Source organism: Argiope bruennichi, chromosome 2 (assembly GCF_947563725.1).
Source record: "Argiope bruennichi chromosome 2, qqArgBrue1.1, whole genome shotgun sequence".
Classification (NCBI taxonomy): domain Eukaryota; kingdom Metazoa; phylum Arthropoda; class Arachnida; order Araneae; family Araneidae; genus Argiope; species Argiope bruennichi.
The window spans coordinates 101,735,793-101,757,668 of NC_079152.1; the positions used below are offsets into that span (position 1 = coordinate 101,735,793).

The 21,876-nt window shown below is 26.5% G+C and overlaps 1 protein-coding gene across 1 annotated transcript in view; it reads right to left on the minus strand.

Moving 5' to 3' along the window:
* Window positions 1-2,542: 2,542 nt before the first annotated feature.
* The window catches only part of LOC129958933 (protein HID1-like), a 30,391-nt gene continuing 11,057 nt past the window's right edge, over window positions 2,543-21,876 (minus strand). Inside the window, exons 5-19 of the mRNA XM_056071681.1 lie at window positions 20,847-20,900; window positions 19,632-19,800; window positions 19,380-19,434; window positions 17,598-17,787; window positions 16,444-16,641; window positions 16,121-16,211; window positions 15,512-15,663; window positions 15,338-15,416; window positions 15,044-15,105; window positions 12,864-12,966; window positions 12,537-12,782; window positions 7,964-8,196; window positions 6,871-7,118; window positions 4,609-4,767; window positions 2,543-4,490 (exon numbers count right to left, since the gene is read on the minus strand). Coding sequence (XP_055927656.1) covers window positions 4,427-4,490; window positions 4,609-4,767; window positions 6,871-7,118; window positions 7,964-8,196; window positions 12,537-12,782; window positions 12,864-12,966; window positions 15,044-15,105; window positions 15,338-15,416; window positions 15,512-15,663; window positions 16,121-16,211; window positions 16,444-16,641; window positions 17,598-17,787; window positions 19,380-19,434; window positions 19,632-19,800; window positions 20,847-20,900 — 2,103 coding nt within the window. The 3' untranslated portion in view covers window positions 2,543-4,426. The remainder of the gene's footprint in view (window positions 4,491-4,608; window positions 4,768-6,870; window positions 7,119-7,963; window positions 8,197-12,536; window positions 12,783-12,863; window positions 12,967-15,043; window positions 15,106-15,337; window positions 15,417-15,511; window positions 15,664-16,120; window positions 16,212-16,443; window positions 16,642-17,597; window positions 17,788-19,379; window positions 19,435-19,631; window positions 19,801-20,846; window positions 20,901-21,876) is intronic.

Sequence of the window (21,876 nt, forward strand, 5' to 3'; positions counted from 1 at the left end):
TACTGAAGTTTGGTACTTTTCATGATTATATCCATCAAACAATTCTATAAGTACCAAATTGGTAGTTAAACCTATATTAAAATGGGATTACCATGTCACTGAAAAAAACAGAGGGGATTTAAAAATCATCTAAAAGCAAGAAAAATGCATGGAAATTTGATTTCCATAAAAACTGGGGAAAATACAGGGAATTTTAAGTTCCTTAGTTCTTTTTATTAGCCAATCCTTTGAAACTATAATAAAAGATCAGCCACAGCATCACAAATGTAACAACTGTGTAATTGCGAACACTCACTCCATTTTTACATCCCTTTTTTTTTCTGTATAGATCGATCTAATTTCGATTTCAGAGACAGCTGTTCTCTATCTATGATATTCCTGAATTGCAGTTAATGCTATAACTATACACGAGGATGCTATAACTGCATGACAGAATAGAATAAATTTCACTGGCGGCAATACCAACACTCAATCTGTGGAAGCATTGCGGCGGTGGTTAGTCACATGCGAGTTTGTTGAGTACTTTGTTTATTATTTGATAAGTTGAACGCTTATTCATAGTAGATTAGAGAATTTTTAAAAACAATGAGCTGCTCAATATCTCTATTTAATAAAGATTGGACAGATAAAAATATGAACTAATTTTGCTAAATAAAGTTAGAAAGGTTTCACAAAATCTCTTTGTAAGAAGATAATAAGCTCAAGTAACATGCAAAAAGAAAACATACAAAACTGTGTGTCTGTTCAAAAAAGTCATTAGTATCAAAAAGGAATATGGGAGAAGATCAAATTTGTCAAAAACGTCAAATTTGATATCCGAAAATAAACCAATTTTGAATTATTTGTTCAAGAACGATAATTTAAAGCTGAAATTTTATGAGCATTAAAACTGGTTGTGTCACATTCGTTCTTTCATGTATTCACCTATACATTGGAAATATTTTCACATAGCCAAAAATGAAGCGCATTATTTATTATAGATTAGCTCCGTTTTTTATCAATCTCTTAAGAAATCTTTAACCAATTAGAAATTTGTTATATGTTTTGATGAAACTTTGAACCGCATTTCACAAAAATATCAAATAGATCTTATTTTAAGATATTGGTATGAATTAAACAATAGAGTCTCCTCAAAATATTTGAATTCAGTATTTTTAAGCCATGCCATTGCTTTATGTTTGAGAACCCTTTAAGTTTTATCAAGTTTGGACATGCAGTAACTTTAACAAATTAGCATGGATGGACCAAATGTAAATTTAAAAATGTGTCAAAGATCTTCCTCTCAATGAGGACTGAGAAATTTATTTTAGATCTAGATACTTGTGGGCTACATATAATCAACTTAGCATTTCAATATGAACATAAATCTACTGAATGGAAAGCAGATGTTATTCAATGAGCAATGTATAGAATATTTAAAGACAGTCCAGCTAGGCAAGCTGATTCCCTGGAAGTTACTGGTTCTGAATTTTCATTGAAGTTTTATTATTTTTATTGGATAGAAAATATCAGTGTTTGTGAAAGTACTCTAAAGGTTTTTGACAACATAAAGAAATACATAGATTTTAATAATAAAAATAAAAAATAAATCCTTTTTCTGGATCTGCCACAAGTGATAATATTATAAATGCTTGTCAGGATTCTAAAATTACCTTATCTTATATTGTTAATATTTTTCAGACATCTGAATTTATGACACCTTTTTTATATGAAAATATTTTCATTTTTGATTAATTAATAAAAAATACTGTCAAAAAAGCATAATTGAAGAATCAAAAACATTAGGCACTTATTTCTCTTAAAGTTTGATGAACCTAAAAACCTAAGGCTGATAAAAAAAATTCCTACATTGGAATAATAACTACAAGTTATTTGATTACTAATGGAGCTGGAAAAATGAGGCTTTTTAGTAGAATGTTTTATATTTGTGAAGAATACTATAAAAATATTTGAACACAGATACAAAACTTTTACTGTTTTAAAAACTATATCTTGTGTAAATCCATATTTATAGAAGAACTTTGCTTTTTCCACTCATTAAAATTCTGGAGTGTTGCTGTAAACTAGCACATGAGTGTTTGCACATTTCCTCTTATACTGCATATATGTATAGGGGAAACAATTATTCTTTTCAATATTTGAGTGGCAAACCTGTACATATAAAGCATATTATTAAATAATATGTTTTATATTGCTCATATAGTTTCTTTTTAATGTAAAAGAAAGGAAAATGAAACAAAATAAATCCATTCACAGTTTATGTAAAATTATTTAAATGCGTTGATTTCTTGGGGGAGGGAATAAAATCTTGACATAAATCTCAAGATAATTAAAATGTCAAGTAGTTATGGTGCCTAAAACAATAAAATAATTGGTGCTAAAGAAAGTCTTTTCTATTCAAAATCAGTTTGAAATGATTTATGCAGCAATTCAAATCTCATGACCTATGATTTGATAATAATAATGTAGTCTTAAAATAATAATTCATTAGCTGAATGATAGAAAGTAAGATGCATAGGCATAAAATGAAATGCAGATCACAAGCCATAAAACTTATATTTATTGAAGTTTATTTACTGGGCAAAAGAAATTACATAATAGTGAAATACTTATACACAAGGTATTATTACTTATATGAAAATATTTATATGTAAAAAAGCAACATCTTAATAAAATAACGTTTGAAATTCTAATTGAAAGTAACATTAAAGATTTTAGTTTCAATCTATTCTACATTAAAATTTTAAGTTTCATTTATAACACCAATTTAAAATGCAATTTACATGTATTATAATTACTGAATTGTAAGATTTAAAATTTAAGATTTTTTTTTTCAGAAAGCAGTATTCTTTAAAAGAAGACTATTTAATTTGACACATTGTTTTTTTAAATTATTCTCCATTATTATTAAAAAATAAGCTAAGTATACATACACATTTTTATTAGTGATGAAGATGCTAACAATAACATTAATAATGAATAGCCATGTTTGATGTCCAAAAGTAAATATACATTTGCAAATATGAAATCCAAAAATCACAGGGATGCACAGATATTAAAAAAAAAAGTAGACTAGAGAGAAGGGGATCAAAGCAATAAATAACACTAAAATAAATTAGTAGAATAAGAATATATAAAAGGACTTTTTCCTTTTAATATAGGCTGTTATATATATCAACTTCAGGGAACAGCTATAAACTCCACTTGTAACTAAAATGATTTATTAAAACTTAATATGCAAGATATTTTAATATCTTCATTCTGTTTTTTTAAGACTCAAAGTAAAACTTGAAACAAATTCAAGAAGAAAAAAATTAAAATGAACTAAGTGACCTAAATTTATGTTTGTAGTTTTTATCATTAAATATTAATCTTTAAAAACAAATTTATAAAATTCTTTTCTAAGTGAATTTTTTCAGATATAAGAAAAAATATTAAAATTTTTAGTTCCAGATATACATATTAATAGTTACTTAGTAATAAAATATTTATATTTTGATAATAAGAACATAAATGGTAATTATATAAGTAAGCTAGTGAATAAGCATTCCAAGAATTGTATTTTTGTATAGCCAAACTTTTCAGTAATTCCTTTTCTGATAAAGTTGGCAAAATCATCCATAAGGTAAGGAAAAATCTTTTAAATAAATCTACAGAAATGCTTCAATTATCTAAATACTTTGAATAGTGTTTATATCTGCATCCCATTCCATGAAAATTGTAATTTCTTTTTAAAGAAATAAATAATTTGTAATCTAATCACTGTGAATAAAAATAGAGAATGTACGAAAAATATTTGAAAAATAGACAATATTTATATATTTTAGCTTAATTTATGCATTTATATTATCTATTTTATTTATGTATGCATATTTATTAAATATTTAATACAGTTGTCTGTTAATATTGAAGTAGCATAAAGAATGTATTAAAAATAAATTTCAATCTTTCTAAATCAAGCTTAATTAAAATTTAAAAAATTGTCCTTTTTTATACTTTATTCATCTAATATTAAATATCATTTCAAATCATTAATTAAAGTAAAAAAATTCTTCCACAACATATACATCTTCAAATTCCACAGCCAACAATATAAATATTATAGAATATATGAAAACAAATAATTTAATTGTTGATAAAGTTATTAAATAACGTATTTCTCCCCCTTCATAATATAAAATCTCATATATATCACTCTTTTTAGTATAAAAATAAAATTCTAACTAATTTATTTAACCTTCCATTTTAAATATAAAAATCTGAACGAAAAAAACAACAACATAATTATCTTTAAATAATAATAAAAGAAAAAGTCTTTGGATTTATTTCATTTTGCACTGCATGTGTTATCTCTTCTGCTGGATTTTTTTCTCATAAAAGACGAGGTATGATTTGTTGTTCATATCCAATGAAGAAAACTACACTTTTAAATTCTTTGAATTTCAAATAATTTCACATCAGTATCATACCATATGGGAGGATCAACATTCCTGCATAATAAAAGAATAGGAATTAAAAATTGCAAAAAAAAAAAAAAAAAAAAAAAAAAAATGTAAGAGATCACATAAGGAGGAAACTTATATTTTTTAAACAAACGAAATGATTTACCTTAAATAGATTACACCCCACATGTATGTTCTAAACCACATTGTGGTTCCACTGTTAGCTTGATATTTTCTAATTAAAATGGGATGTGGAACGGGCAACAAACCAACCAATGTGCCATGTTGCAAAAATTTCAAAATTTCACTTTCGTCAGTTAGTCCTCTGTAAAAAGAAATTATTCAAAAAACTTTTTTATTCTGAAATGATAGTTACCTTTAAAACAAGTAAAATAAATAAATAAATAAATAAAGAGATTTTTAAGAAGGCTAGTTTAGCATCAAAAAGTAAACTGTATGCTAAATCTGAAAAATTACATATTACAATTGGTCTGTCTCCCAAATTATAAAAATAAATGATTTTGTATTCCAGAAATATTTTGCATCCCAGAAATTTCAAAGAGGGTGTTTCAAATATTTAAATAATTATTTTACTTTCACCCTTATTCTATTAGAGTTACACTAAAACTTCTGTATAAGTATGATGCAAAAAGTTGGCATTTTGCATCATAAATTTGGCAATGAAATGTATCTTCAGTATTACTTTCTAAGAATTAAACAGCTTAACAATTTCAATGTAATTATTGCATGTTCATATATTTCAGAAATGCATTATTTATTATATAATCAGAATGCAATATTTTTCATATTGCATTTCATACGTTTCAGAAAAATGTCCATGATCAAATTTGCCTTTTAATACATTCTATAGAAACAGTTCTTCATCAGCTGATAAAAATAATATTCCATTATATTATAAAAACATGAGTCAATACAACACATAAACATGAATAAATTACAGTGAAGAGTACTACTTAAATAGTTTGAAGTAAATAATAATAGTAAAAAAAAAAAAAAATCTTTTCTATCATCAACCTAGCCATTTCATGCAGAGACAAATAATTTGCTCCACAGAAAAGAAAAATTTGTATGCTGTAAATTACAACATAAAATTGCAATAGAATCTTCCTCTTTGTTTTTGGATAAAGATGAAAATATTCCATTTTTACAAAACTACAGAAATTTTTGAAAATACAGGTTTTAAAAATAATAAATAGGAAATCAAAGTAAACAACAAAATGAACTCTCCACATCAGAAATTTAAAAAAATGTTTCAACAATTACAAAAATGAATCAAAATAAGAATTCTAAATAATTTTTTAATTTTAAATAAATTAAACCAAAAGCTTGATATTTGAATTCATTCAACAACAACAACAACAAAAAATTTAAAAAAACACCACAAAATGAAAAAAAAAAAAAAAAAAAAAACTTATTAGTTAAATATTAACTGGAGCATTTATAAAAAAACATTACTAAAAATTTTTTTTCAGGTTTACTCTTAAGCAAGTTCGAGTAAACTGATGCCTTCAGATCACACATCTTTAAGCAGATGACTTCAATGCAAAAATTAAGTTCATATCAAAACTAGGTAGTACTTTACAGTTACAAAATCATTAAAAATGATTAAAGCAGAAAAGATTCAAAGCCATGAAATCTTTTAATTATAACATAAATGGTTCATTTCTATCTTTGGAATTTTTTACCAAGCCAAAATAATATGTAAAAATTTAATTGCTACTGTAAATCAAATTGAATACAGGGTGTGGTGTCAAAAGTATGCATCCAATATCATATTGTTACAATTCCATACATATTGCATTATAGAAAAATGCTCGTTTCCTTCAATGGAATGAAAAGATCAAGGGTCCCCCCCCCCTCCTACTCACTATCACAAGAAGCTCCCTGTTTTGGTCATTTTTTTTCTTGTGTGTCCAAAGGGATTATTTAAGGGCCATTCTACTTCAGAAATCACATCAATGTGTATATGTACTTTGAAATACTGCAAAATTTGCTCGTTCTGCAGTTTTATTCTGAAAAAGTTAATCTTTTACTCCTGCAGAGCTAATTCTCCCAATATGATTTCTCATGGTATATTTTTAGGAGCTTTGTTTAGGATGATGCTCTAACTGGTATCTGCAGATCTAACTGTGCTCAAAACTGGAATCAAAGCCAACAATAATTTAAATGACATCAGACTAGTACAGAAAAAAAAAAAAAAAAAAAAAAATCAGAATAATAATTTTTTTTTTTTTTTTTTGAGGGGAAATCACATTACAATTTCAAAATTTGATACACCACAATTTCAAAATTTGATATATTTCTGTATATTAGTAAACTAAAATCTTTGAAGCTGGATTAACATTCTTGAGATATCCAGCATTTCTGGTGGAGCTTTTATAATGAAATTAAAAAGAAGATAACTTACTTATCAATGCATATTTTTTCCACTTGTGGAACAAGAACTTGTAGTAATCTCATGATAGTTTGAAGAGGCAATTTCTGTTTCCATGATATTACCCAATCAGATGTAGGTACCCACTGGCTAGGAGGAACACTTGCTATAGAACTAGCAGCAGAACTTGCACGAGTTCTGTGGAAAGCATTTGATACAGATGATGCAGCTTCTGAGCTTGATGAATCAATAGACAATGTAGGACTGAGAGGAGGTGTTATCTAATTTAAATATATATATATCAAATACCATTTAATACAAAAAATTATGCCCAAAGTAAATTTTCTATTACTTTTAAAAGAGAGCTAAATTAGAATGATGTACTGGTACTGTGAAATGATGTACATTTCACAGAAATAGTACCACTAAATGTTAATTGAATATTAAAAATATGCCTCATACCATGATCTGCAAACTGCTATTTAACCCCTTAAAAAATTGCAATAAAAACACAATTTACATCTTTAGACAATGAGAAAGTTATTGATGAAATGCCCTAAACACCATGTTGTCACCTGCTGGTGACAACATGCAATTAATTCTAATTCTAAGCTTCTATTCGACAGAAATTCTAAGCTTTTGATGGAGAAAAGATTCAATATGGTAGTTATTAGAACTAATAACCCTGATAGAGAATTTTTTTTAAAAAAATCATGAATAATTTTCATTTAGAATTATTTTCGAAACCTATATTTACTTCGGTTTCAATAAGATTGTTACTTCAATAGACAGATATCTCTGATACTGTAACCAGAACATTACAAATTCATTATTAGAAAAGAATGTGAATATTTCTGGGAGTCTGATCATATTTTCTTTTAAAAACTTTTATTTAGTTTTGATTGCTTAGCATCCTTTAAAGAAAGAGAAGAACTGCTTTTGCTTTCCACTTGTTTGGAATGCTTTGATCCTTACGTCAATTAATCCTTATCCACTGCTAATCTCATATTTTGCAAAGCAACACTATCACAAAATGTTACAAATATAATAGAAATTAGAAAAATACAAAAATTATTATAAAAAATGATGCAAATAATAAAATATTATACTCAAATGCCTGTATAACCTTATTAATCTTATTTGTTTCTTTCGGTGAAATTTCAGGTTTGGAGGCACTTGCATTTCCAATCATTTCCTGACCTTCAGGATCCAAGCCTGACGTTTGTGGCATATCATCACTAGTTTTCTCTTTGGTATTCATTTCAAGTGCAGAGTCAAGTGAAGGGGCAGAAGTTTCTGTTGGACTAGTAGGAGCACTTGGAGGATGTGCTCGCTCTCTTTCGGTCATTTTATCTATGCCTATTAAAGAAAGGAATAATTTACAGAAGATATTGTTAACTTTTAATTAACATGTATTTATTTTATTAAAACAAATGAGTATTATAACAATATCTATCAAAATCAGCCTTATTCACACTTTTTTACAATGAAGAGAAAAATTACAGAAATATAAAATAACACAAACAAAAATTTCTGAAAATATGCCTTTAATTTTAAGAAAGCAAATAAAATTAATAGTAATAAATATACAAAGAGAACACAAGACTGAAAGCAATTACATAAATTAGAAAGAAATATTTGTTATTAGAAAAATTAGCCATTCTAAAACCTCTTCCAATGATTCTGAAATCATTTCAAATATAAATGAAAATTTCAAAAATCAGTGCAAAAAATTAATACAAATTTTTATCTCAATTCTGTTATTCAAGAAAATATGTATTACAGATAATAAAGAAACAATGCCATGAAAGAAAGATATGAAACATCTTTACCATAGTAAAGAAGAATATGTATATGTTGACATTCTATAGACTAGACTGTTTGATCTAAAACTACCAAACTTGGAGGATGGAAATGTAAATCTCAAAGATTTACATTTTCATCTTTCTCTCTCTTTTTGAAATTTTCAACAAGATTTTGCTTTATTCCAAAAGAGTTCTAAAAATATTACTACATAAAAATTATTACAAAAAATTTGTCTGAAAAACCTTTGAACTTATTTTGACTTTAGTATCTCGCATCTGGCAGATGCAGACCTATCTGATTTCTGAAAGATTCTATGTTTAGTTTTTGGTTTTCAAACATAGTAGCATTCACGACAGGATCGGGTTACTTTTGATTTGAATTTTTCTGAGTTTCATGACAATGGATTTGACACAGCTGAACACAGCTGTCTAGAGGTTGTTTCAATTTGATAGGTTGGTAGAGCAATGTGGAATGTAAACATTTTGGAAATACTTCTGTTTTAGGAATAATTTGGAATTTAGATGAGGATACTTTGAAATGTAAAATTGATTTTGAAATTTTATCTTGTGAAACTAGAATAACGAACAGATTTATTTTGTCTACTGTACAAAAATTTTACGATCCTCTTGGTATGTTGACACCTTCTACATTGCTCCCTAAACTTATATTACAAGATCTGTGGAAATCTCATTTTTCTTGGGAAGATGAATTACTTTTTAATGTTACTGAAATGTTTTCTAAATAGTTAAATGAAATGTATTCATTGAAAGAGACATCCTTACCTTGTTTTATTAACGAAACATCAGAATTACATGTGCTTGTAGATGCATGCAAGGGGGCATATGTTGCTTGTGTCTTTGTTATCAGAATAAGAAGAAGGTGAAATTAAGGTTAGGCTCATTCGTGCTAAGAACAGAGTGGCTCCTTTAAAATCTTTGAGCATTAAAAGGTTGGAATTGATGGCTTGCTGTATTGGAGCCAGTCACTCCAATTCACTCAAAGCTTTCGATGCATTAGGCATTAAAATCACACTCTGGTCAGATTCTACTGTTGCTTTGTGGTGGATTGAAGAATGTGGTGACTGGTCTGTTTTTGTTGCCAATCGCATTAAAGAGATCAGAGAACTAACTGAGGGGTATTCGTGGCATTATGTGCTAGGAGAGATGAATACTGCTGACATCTTATCATGTGCATGTTCCCCGAAACAAATGCTAAAATCGAGATGGTGGGAACATCAATCGTGGTTAAAAGAGAACCATGAGTTTTGGCCTTTCAGTTCCATTGTTTGTCAGCCTAATGAAGTGGATATTGAAAGGAAAAAGTCTAAATCTGTAAACATGAATCTAAACGAAGACAACCCCTTGGTGTGCAGAAAGAAAATAAGATTACAATAAAATGATTAGACTATTTGCATGGATATTGAGGTTGTGAATAACTGTAAGGTTAATGACATATGTAAAGTCTCTGAACTTTCACAATCTAAAATTGAATATTCCCAGAAGAAGTTAATTCTTTTAGTGCAGAGTTGTTATCTTTCTGATGCAAAATCTTCCAATTTCATTTAAACTTTCCTTGACAATGAAGGTATATTAAGAGTAAACACAAAAATAATTAACAAGAATAATGAGAAATCTTTTCTGTACCCAACCTGAAAAAAAGTGCACTTACTAAACTTTTCATTACATTTGTAAATATAAAAAATTGTCATGCAGGAATTCAAATGATGCAAAACCTATTGTGAGAAAGATATTGGAGCATAAGGTCTAGGAAAACTATTAAAAATGTCCTGCATGATTAAGTAATTTGTAAACATTTAAAAATAAAATCTATGTCTATGAAAAAAAATCTATGTCTATAAAATCTATGAAATTGTGGGAATAGATTTGACAAGGCCACTGTTTTTGAAAGATAAAGAAAAGCTGTGGATAGTTCTTTTTACTTGTGGGGTCTATCACGCCATTCACCTTGAACTTGTAAATTCTCTATCTTCTGACTCTTTCCTTTTGTCCCTTAAACGGTTTATCGCAAGACATGGCCAGTCATATACAATTTATTGCAATAATGGAATCAACTTTTGCGGCACTTCCAATGATCTCTTAAAATCGAATTGGAGTAAAATTCTAATAGAAACAAGATTTCCTAAAATATTCTGGAAATTTATTCCTCCTACCGCAGCTTGGTGGGGAGGCTAGTGGGAAAGGTTGGTTCACACTCTAAAAGATCTGTTAAAACATACCTTAGGAAAATCAGTTTTAGCTTATGATGAACTGTATACCATAATTTGTGACTGTGAATCCATCATCAATTGTGGACCGTTTGTTTGAACCTATGTTTCAGAAAATACAGAAGAATTGATTCTTCTTACACCTAGTATATTTCTTATCAAAAACAAAAGCTCAAACACTGAAGATATTGAAGAGTAAAATTCGAAATGTCTCAACAAAAGAAAACAATATTGCAACAACTTGTTGAAAGACCTACGTCAGCGCTTTAGAAAGGAATACTTTGGCCAACTTATGCAAAAACATAATGAAAAGCAATCGTGTAATCCTCAGGTTGGAGAAATAGTTTTAGTAAGTGATGATAATAAAAAGTGTTTGTTTTGGCGAAAATTATTGAATTAATTCCAGGGCGTGATGGGAAAATTTGGATAGTTAAACTTAAAATGCAACATGGGACAGTTTTATGCCCTATACAGCACATTTATCCTTTAGAAATTTATTCAAATCAATCTAATCATAAGGAACCTGCTGGGGAGGAATCTAATTCTCATGATGCGCGTCATAATCAAAACAAATCAGCACCTGCTGATGATGTAATTATGAGAAAATACACCTCCTCTGGCAGATGTGTGAAAGCACGTAAAAAACTTGAATAATGTTTGTTATGTACTTGAGACCCTTAGAGTCTCAAGTGTGTGTGTGTGTGTGTGGCGGGGGAGGATGTTGTGAAGCAAAGCTAAATGTAACCGCCACTAGGCGATAATGTTGCGACATCAGTCTGCGAGCTGTGTGATATATTCAGTACAGATTGTGATCTCGGCATAGTCGTGTGATTATTATAAGTGTATCTGTGTTTGTGTCGTCCATTTATCAATAAATGTTATGTGTCTGAAAAATCTTTTAACTTATTTTGACTTGAGTACCTTGCATCTGGTAGATGCAGACCTATTTGATTTCTGAAAGATTCTATGTTTAGTTTTTGGTTTTCGAACAATAAATGAAACCCACATCTTCATCATTGTTACTACTCATTCTTCCTTCTCAATTTCCCAGTTTTATGATCAAGGATTACAGGTCCAGTTTATTTTTCAATATTGAATAGATTTTTATTTAAATTATAATTTTAATAACATTTTTGATTATGTGATAATTACAAGTTAATGTTTAAGCAATGGTGAATTTTTTTTAAAATTTCCATTATTTTCAAACAGTTTTATAATATCAATTGTTTAGCTTGATGTTTAGCTTTCTTTATGTAATATGCTGAATTTTTTTCATTGAATAAGATAAATTTTTATTGAATAATCATTTGAAATAATATGCTGTGCTGAGGAAGTGATTAAGATTAAATTATCCTATTCAGTTAGTTAGTAAGCCCATTATAATTTTACATAATCAATAATTCTTATGAACTTGCTAGTGACCAAAGCATTTAACTAATAATAAATATTCATAAGTAAAAGTACATTTAAGATGCCTAGAGGAGTTGCAAAATTCCTGCTAACACTTTAAAATTCATTAACAAACATACATTTTGCTTGCTTGTTGTTTGTATGTTAAATCAAATGCACATTTTAAAATTATTTTAAGTATATAAATTTAATATATTTCTCTTGTAAATCATACTTGTTCATTCAACTCCCTTTAAACAAATTAAAAATGTAAACTTACAAGGTGTAGCTGCTAAAGATGCATTCAATGTTCCTTTTTCAGCTGGCTTAGCTGGTGTCGATCCTTCCATGCTTTGATTGTTCATTCCTGAAACACAGCTATTCAGACTTATAGTGCTAGTCGAAGGTACAAGTTTGTTACGCTTGCTTAGAGATTTCTGAATAGTACTGTGATCTGTTGGCAAATTAGCCAAAGAATGGAAGACATTACGTTTCCTTATTATAGTGTAGACTAAATTTGAATTACCTGTAAAAAAATATCTAATTAGCTAAAAAATAATGCTTATATTAACAACATTAACTTGAAAAAAGCATTTTTTTTACAAACCATCAAACTGATATTGAATTATGTTGTTGAATATTTCAAGAAGGAAAAAGACAAGATGGTGGTTTGAAGGACTTGAATACAGATACCAGGGTGTGCTGAAAGCCTATAAAAAAAAAGTATTATATATATATATGTGTGTGTGTGTGTAATGATATTTTAATTCTAATTTCAATTTAATTAATTTCCAAGATTTTATCTTAATTTAGCCCATAGTAACTTCATTCTAAAATATTCTCTTATTTTGTGATCCAATTCCACTTTAATTAATCCCTTTGTAAAAATAATGCACCATCAGTACTACGTATTAAATGAAAGTGATACTTTTACCCTTCAAAAGGTGTCAAAGGTCACACGTGTATTGAATTGGCACCTGGCCAGAAATCCTATATGATATAAGGCTAGTCATCATCTGTTCATCCCTTTTTTCCCCTTTTCTTACTTCTGTGTGTGCCACACTGCGTTTTTTTTGTATATAATCATGCCTGTCACTCGGAATAGAATAAAACGAAATTAAAAATACCAAGTCTCTTCACTGTTTCGAACCTGCATTCTACTTCAATCAAAATATATTACATATATATATAATTAGAATGTCTTACAACAATGAAAAGTTAAAATAATCAATTCTTCATTAAAGCAGTAGAAGAAATAAGCAAAACTCTTTGCCATTACACTCATACCATTCAGCTCAAAAGGATATAAAACACATTTTATTTGTGCCTTTTCTTAAAATTCCATGTTTCAAATATTCTTAAGATTTCAAAATTTTAATTGCATATCAAAATCTATAATTCATTTGCTTAAAATTCTTATTTCCAAGAGCTTAAATTTAATTCTGCAAAATAAATAAGCATTCATATCTCTAGATTGATACAGACTCAAATCTATGATAATTTTTGTTAAGATAAATTTAAAAAAAATTATTATCAGAATATAGAGATAATATTTCATATGATTATAAAATAATGCTGTTTTTGTTCATATTGCCAGCAAAAATAGATATGTAACAAATTAATCTCTTGAACTGAAATGAAGAGTCTAGTTCCTCAAACTGACAATGATGAGCTGTATTTATCAGAAATAAGTGAGAGTTGATGTTTTTTATAAAAAGTTTCTTTAAACTAATTTCTCCTCTTAAAACTAAGAAAATTAATTGGCTGAGCTGTGTTAGCTAAAAATAAATTGTAGTTCAGTATGTTAAGGATTATAAAATTTTTAAGCTAAGAGCATGTTAGAGTATGGTGAGGATGGCAAAAAAAATGAAAAAGGTCAACTTAAAAAAAAAAAAATATTTACTATACATTAAAAAATAAAAACAGTAACATTTGAACAAAATAGTATAACAAAATACAGTTAAAAGAAATAATGGAAATTAGAAATACATTTTGACTAAATGTTCAGGTAAATTCAGTCATAATTCTCAAACAAGAAATGCAGAATTATATATATATAAAAAAGAATTGCATTAAAAAAAAAAAAACTAAAAGATAGAAGATAATTTGTAGAGAACAAAATTTATTCCATGGTAACCACTTAATAATAAATTTCATCTTATGTGGAATTTAGAAATTATCAAATGTATGTGCACTATATGGCATTGAACCTCATACCTAAATTAAACACTATCAATAATATGAAAATATTGACTTTATTTCTTTCAATTTCAATCCTATTTGCATGTAATATATTTACAAACATAACTATAATATTTTACCATAGAACGAAAATGCATTTTTGAAAATTTTATATGATCTCTCAGTAAAAATCTTTATTCTTTTTTTTAAGAAATGACCAAACGACACTTGATATCTATGGAAGAACAACTATATCTATAAATTTTTTAAAGCCATAATTGTCTATAAAAGATTTATAGACATAGTTCCAATACCTTGACTTAATGTTATATGCTAAGCAGAATATTAATTGTTATTTTTGTTTGGAGTATTTTAATTATTTAATGCTATTATAATGTAGATGTTATTTTTCTAATAACTAAGCAAAAACCATAAAAACATTAATGAAAGTTTAATTTTGTTCATATGTTTGATTTGGATTGAGTTACAAATACTAGAAATACACAAATGATTTTGAATGCAATAGGGAACATTTACTTAAGTTAACATAAAAAATAATAGAAACCATAACTACTATGTGTAGATATTCTACTCAATGATTCTTACTTCTAAGAGATGTAAAAGCTTGGTGCTAGCAACCATAGACAGGGTCTTCAAATACGGAGAAACTGAAACCATCAATGAAATAAAAAATCACTACAAAAAGTAGGAAAATAAATTTCCACACTTTTACTTTTTTTTAAATTAAACTCCTGTGCATATCAGAATTATTTGTTAAAAAGAATCATTACAAGAAAATAATCTAAAGTAATAAAATAAGTAACTGAAGATTATCAAGTTTCTCATAAATTCATAAGATCATTTAATAAAAAAAGGAGAAAAGAAAAATGTAACAATTACCATTTACAATAATAGTTAGAAGGCAGTCAAACAGAGGTTGAAGACGTTGATGTCCAGTAGTAATAATTTTGTGAAATACCTAAGAACATAAAATAAATGCATTTTATACAGCTAATCCACTTAAAATTACACAGAAATGAGATTAGTTAATTCATTTAAAAATTCAGAACTCACAATTATCAAAAGATCAGCATGTGTTCCAGTAAATACTGGAATATCCATAGGCACACTTGCTGTGTATGGTTTATTTAACCGCACACCAAAATTTCTTTCTCCACTTAATAAAAGGAGGATAAAGACTCCAATATGAACAAGTCCGACTCTTGCTAAAACAAAATTTAAAATCAGGAAAATGATACTAATTATTGAAAATGGATAACAAAATTTTTATTCCAGTATTAACAGTATACATTACTAGGTATAAATGTTCTTTCAATTCCGATTTTTTTTAAAAATTTCTATATATATAACAATATTTTAAAATTCATGTATCAAAGCCAAACAAAAATAACCAAATGAAAGGAGATTTATCAATAGCATTATCTTTCATAATTATGAAATTTATTAATATGATATTACATTAAAAAAAATAATAGACTTCCCTACAAACATTCCTTTTATATAAATTCTTCATAGCTTTATAAAATGCTCATTGAATATTATTGCTCTAAAAACAGATACTGCAAAGCAATAAGATTTTAGAAGAATCTCAAAATTAAAAATAATATAAGAAAAAAAAAGTATGAAAAGTCGAGTCATTGATAACAATACAAAAGAACTTACACTGATCTGCTCGAGCATCGTTCAAATGATACAGTATAGGAACTAATACTTCAAGAACTTCACTGCTCTTTAATACATAAAACATAAATTTCTATGAAAAAAGAGAGAGAAAAATGATAAAATTCTAATGAATTTATATTTGCTTTCACAAAGATTTATAATTATATTAAATGGAAATTTATGCAAGTAAGCTTATATAAAATAGAGTAAGACAAATAGCAAACATTTTATTTAAACATTATTTAGATCATATTTTATGGACTTACCAACAAAGTTTAAACGAACTAGAAATGATCAATATCAAAAGAAAAAAGAAAACCTACCTTATTATAATCACAAATTTTCCAAAAAAATATAAGAAGCTCCTGATGAAACTGAACTTTTTTTGTAGAATTAGGAATGTAGGTTTGTATAAGAGGATTATTCAGTAGTCTTGTGAAGCCTTTTAAAATGAAACTAAAATCTTCTTCTCTATGAACACGTGACAGGTAGTTGATGAATAAATTACTTGGCAATCCCTTCTGAAATATAATTAGAGATCATAAATATAGATCGTAGCAATTATAATCCTTAAAATAATATAAAATAACATAATTTTCCCCCCACATTTTTAAAATACAAAAAAAAAAAGAAATATAAAAGAAAAGCATTTTAGTCTGAATTATCAGCAAATTCATAAAATAAAAAAAAAAAAGTGCTATGGAGAAAAGATAAATATTGAAACTCATCTCATTAGCAAAGTGCTTATAAAAAATTATGTGGCTTATTTTTCTAGAGTATCAGCTATTTAAATGTTGAACAATTAATAGCACATTTTAAATGGAAAAATTTTGTTTAATAAAGCAAAGCTTCAAAGCAGAGCAAAGTTTAAAATATATTTTACTCTTTCTATACAAAATTAAAAATGAGATTTCAGGACAATATTAAGTTTAAACAATTCTACAAATAAAAACAGATATATTATGAGCAGGATGCTTAATATTAAAACTATTATTCAATTTTCAGTGAAAAAAAAAGATTTGACAGAAAATTAAAAAAATATAGATATATATTATATAAGACTTATTTATTAAAGAAATATCAACTATAATTCCTTACTTCTGGAAAATCATTGAAAAAAAAAGCAACAACAGTTATTTTCTTTTTTCAATAAAAACTGTAATTGAAGGAGATAAAGCTTATTTTGGAAAGGAGAAACTTCTACAAATTATTTTGGTTTTCTCCCTTTTAATATAATTTTGTTTTCCTGGTGAATGTTAAAAAAAGGACTAAACATTTTTTTACTCATCCTCAAACACATTTATTATTATATTTTTCTTTTAATATTACTAAGTTAAGTTTGTATAAACAAATAACTTTTATTCTAACATCCTGCTCAAACTTTAATTAGATACAAATACATATTAGCATGAAAAATATGATATTGTTAACTTCATTATTCATCACTAAAATACATAAAATATTAAGTGGAAATTACTTCTGAACTATCATCATTTGTTGGTTCCCTGAAATCATGATCAAGTGATACAATGAGTAACTGCAGTGCAACTTCGACTAAAGGTTCTCTGGAGTCGGTGAATAACAGATGATTAAAAGGAACACCATATCCAACAGGGTCATAAGCACAAACAACATTTAACAATGAGGTAAAAAGGGGCAAAGCATGTCTGAAAAGAATGATGAAACAGTAACATTCAGATAAATCGAAAAGTCAAATGAAACAAAAAAAAAAAAAAAAGGGGGAGCTTTACCATTTTTTGTAATATTAAAATATAGAACACTGTCATTAGCATATATATGCAGATAATAAGATTTATACAAATTCAGAGTATTTAACCTTTTATGCAATAAAAGCAATATATTAATCATCACAGAACAATAGAACAATCCAAGAATAAAAATTAATAAATAACATTTGTTATGATTAACTATATCAGTTGATAAAAATTTAAAAATTATCAGATATGATAGATTTTTGGCACTCTTCTATATAATGGAACTATTGAATAAAATTAATTTGAAAAAAAAAAATCAATTTTAAATTATGTTGTTTTAAATTTATAGTAAAATGTTCTATTATAAATCATTAATGAAATGTTATAATGTCATTGTTAACTATGTTCAATGAATAAAGATGTGATGACAAATAAAGGCGATTTAATTCTGGTAATGACGTTAATGAATCCTTAATAAATCTAATGGCAAAATAAAGATTTATAAAGTCAGAGATAGATAACACAAATCAGTAATGCTGTATAAGTTCTCAAAGAAATTACATAATTTATATGCAATAGAAAAAATATTTTTTGATTTCCAATACTGAAATTCAATAGTAATTTTCGACAAATGTGAACTGAACAACAAATTGTGAAGTTTATTAATATTTATTATTGGCAGTAATAACTGTGTCTCTTATTTTTATACACAATTATAATTATTTGTTATTGCTATGGACACAGCATTGAAATAGAAATATATTTACAAATGTATTATTTCTGTTACAAATAAATTTATTCATATCACCTATCAAAAAATTTAAATAAATATAACTACTCTTTTGCCATATACACTAAGTAAAAATTAAGAAACAACTGACTTTCTACAAATACGAAATACAATGGACCAATCACATTTCAGTATTACAATACAGATTATACTAATTCCAAACATTTAATATTTTCAGTTTTTAGAGTATACCAAACTTTCAATATGCAATCAAAGAACTTTTTTTTGTTCTTATTTTAAGAAAATATAAATAATTATAGATTACTTGCTTAATATAATAAAAAATTAAAACAGATAATTCAGCTTCTTAGAATATTAAACATCTTCTTAATTAATGAACTTTCACACATATTGCTCAATTATAGTTTGAAAATATTAATAATAAAACTGCTTAGCACTCTTTTTCCAATTTAATTTATACTAATGTCTTTATAACATTAATATGTGCAATAATATTATCAAAGTTAAAGCAAACAATAAAATTAATGCATTGGTAAAATTAATAAGTGAAAATATATTTAACAAAAAATATTACAATAGAGACCTACATTAAAAGTTTGTTATGACTTATTTTATTTATAAGTTTGATAACCATTGTGGTGATACAAAACAATGGAAACAAAAAATGAAAACAAAAATTTAATTACAGCTTCTTAAAATACACTAGTATAGGAATTTATTAAAATTCTACATTATAATGTAATCTAAAATATAATGTAAATAAATAAACAATTTTGAAATTTAGTATTCTTACCTATTATCAGCTGATGTGAAATACTGAATCCATTTATTAGGATTAAGATGGACTTCTGTAAGATTGAAAACAAGTAAAAAATAAAAAAAATTGTAGAAGGGGAAAGTAATAAATTTTAATTTAAACAATAATAAAATTGTTTTTTAAAATTTAAATAATTAAAATTAAAATTTATTTTAGCCACCTAATAATTATTAGGAAATTAAATTATCAATAAAAAAATAATCATGCTTAAAATATCGGTGACATTACCAGAAGCCGGCATATACATTGTCTGACTGAAACAAGTCAATAAAAGCTTTAATATTTCTGTCCTATTGTAATCATGTTGAGGTACATGACTTGGGGTATGAGCAAAACCAACCCCAGCCTCCCATATATATTCACAACTGTCAATAGACTGTAAGTCTTCTGGATTATCCTGTAAACAATTACGAATTACACTTTTTATATATAAATATAGAAAACTATGCTATAAATTTAAAAAAAATTACTGAAGCTAAAATGATTTAGAAAGATAAAATAAATATATAGTAATGCAAAAGTTTAAGCAATTTTTTTTTTTTTTTTATTCATACATTGTTCACATTTATGCATTGTTTCAACAGGTCCTGATTTACTGGATACATTTGTAATGATAAAGCACTTCATTAAGAGGATGCAAGCCATTTTTTTATATTTTATATTATCTGTTTTTTTTTCTCAAGATTACCTTTAAGAGATATGTGCATTGTGATATTGATATCATGACTTCAGAATTATTCACAATTAATGAATTAACAGAAACTAAACTATGTGAGTGTACTGCTAACTTGTAACTGCTGATGAGGATAAAGCATGTGAAACAGTTACTTCTACAGTTACTTACTATATAAAAAAAGCAACAGATTCATACAAATTTTTTGAACATATTTTATTTATTAAAACGTTTGTTGAAAAAATTCAGTGAATTTAATTGGATTTAAAATGTTGTACTTAATACTACACAATATTCATATACCAAACAACAATTAAATGCCTACCTGCATGCAAATTAACTGTACAAAGTAAGAAATGTGTGATTAGTACTTATATCCAATAAAGATATGATATAAACATTCAACTTTAAAATCTAATAAATGCTTTCAATATTATGAAATAATATGAACATTATAAACTAATGATCTCACACTTTTCAAGAAACACAACATTACCAGTAGTTTTAAATTAATCTTAGAAAGGCATGTCTATATATAAAACAAAAATATTTTAAAAAATATATTATTGTATTATGTACATACTAATATACTATATACGTATGTTTAAAAAAATAATTTTTTTCCCCAAACTGCCTCTAATACAATGACATGATATAAGAAATTACTAAATTTTTTTACAAAAAAAAAAAAAAAAGCAGTTTAGAAATTAAAATAAATATATCAAATATCCAAAAGAAAACAGATGAAAATTATTTAAAAAGGTACTTACAGGTCCAGATTTTTTACCAGCTGATACAGTGAAATCTGGGCAAAATAATAAGTCCTAAAATATACGTATAAATATATATAATACACAAATAACAGAATATATACAATACCCTCTTAAATATGTTTCTAATATAAATGCTTGTATTTAAAAATGCAACTTTTAAAATAAAATAGCTTTTAGCAAAGCATAATGCAATTCAACTATTGAAATGCACAGAAATATAAATATACTTTCATACTATGAACACCAAATCAAGATTAACTCAAATATGCCAGACTCTTTGATTTAGCAAAAGTATGTTTTAGAAGTTGAAAATGTGTACATGCAAACACTTCTTTTTTTGAAAAAAATTTAATAAATTGAAACATTTTGGTGTTTTTCTATGATTTATGTGAAAACATTATAGCACAAAGATAAATTTTATATTATTTTGGAATTCAAAAAATTGTCCTTTTAATAATATCAATTTAGTCATTATGCAATATCCCCCCTCTAAACTTTTAACAATTTTAAAAAATAATATTTTGGGCTAATTTTAAAAATATATTTTATAACTGAAATGAAGTTCAAATTGCTTTTATTATTTCATCAAACATTTAAATCATTAAAAACAAAAGAAGAAAGACTTTGTTGATAACTGTTCAAAAAGTATAAGAAAGTGAAATTATAGTATCGTGAGAGTTGGAAGATGGATGAATTGGACAGCTATGTTTTTAATAGCAATATATAATAGGAAAATTCATTTACATAATAAAGACAACAAGCATGAGGATATTAAAAATATAATTTTAATGTCTACGATAATTATGGTTATGAACATTTTGCTGAGGAGATAATGAACATAAAGTGAAACCTAAAAGATTTAAATAAAATTGAGCACAACAATGTACAGAGAAAACAAGCTTGTGTTCAAAGGTGCCAAGTTATAAGCTAATGGTACATGTGACTTAGAAGAGAAAGGTTAATATTAGCCTGAATATGTGTTGATATTCTATACTGCAAACCACTGGATCTTAAATTAACGAATTTG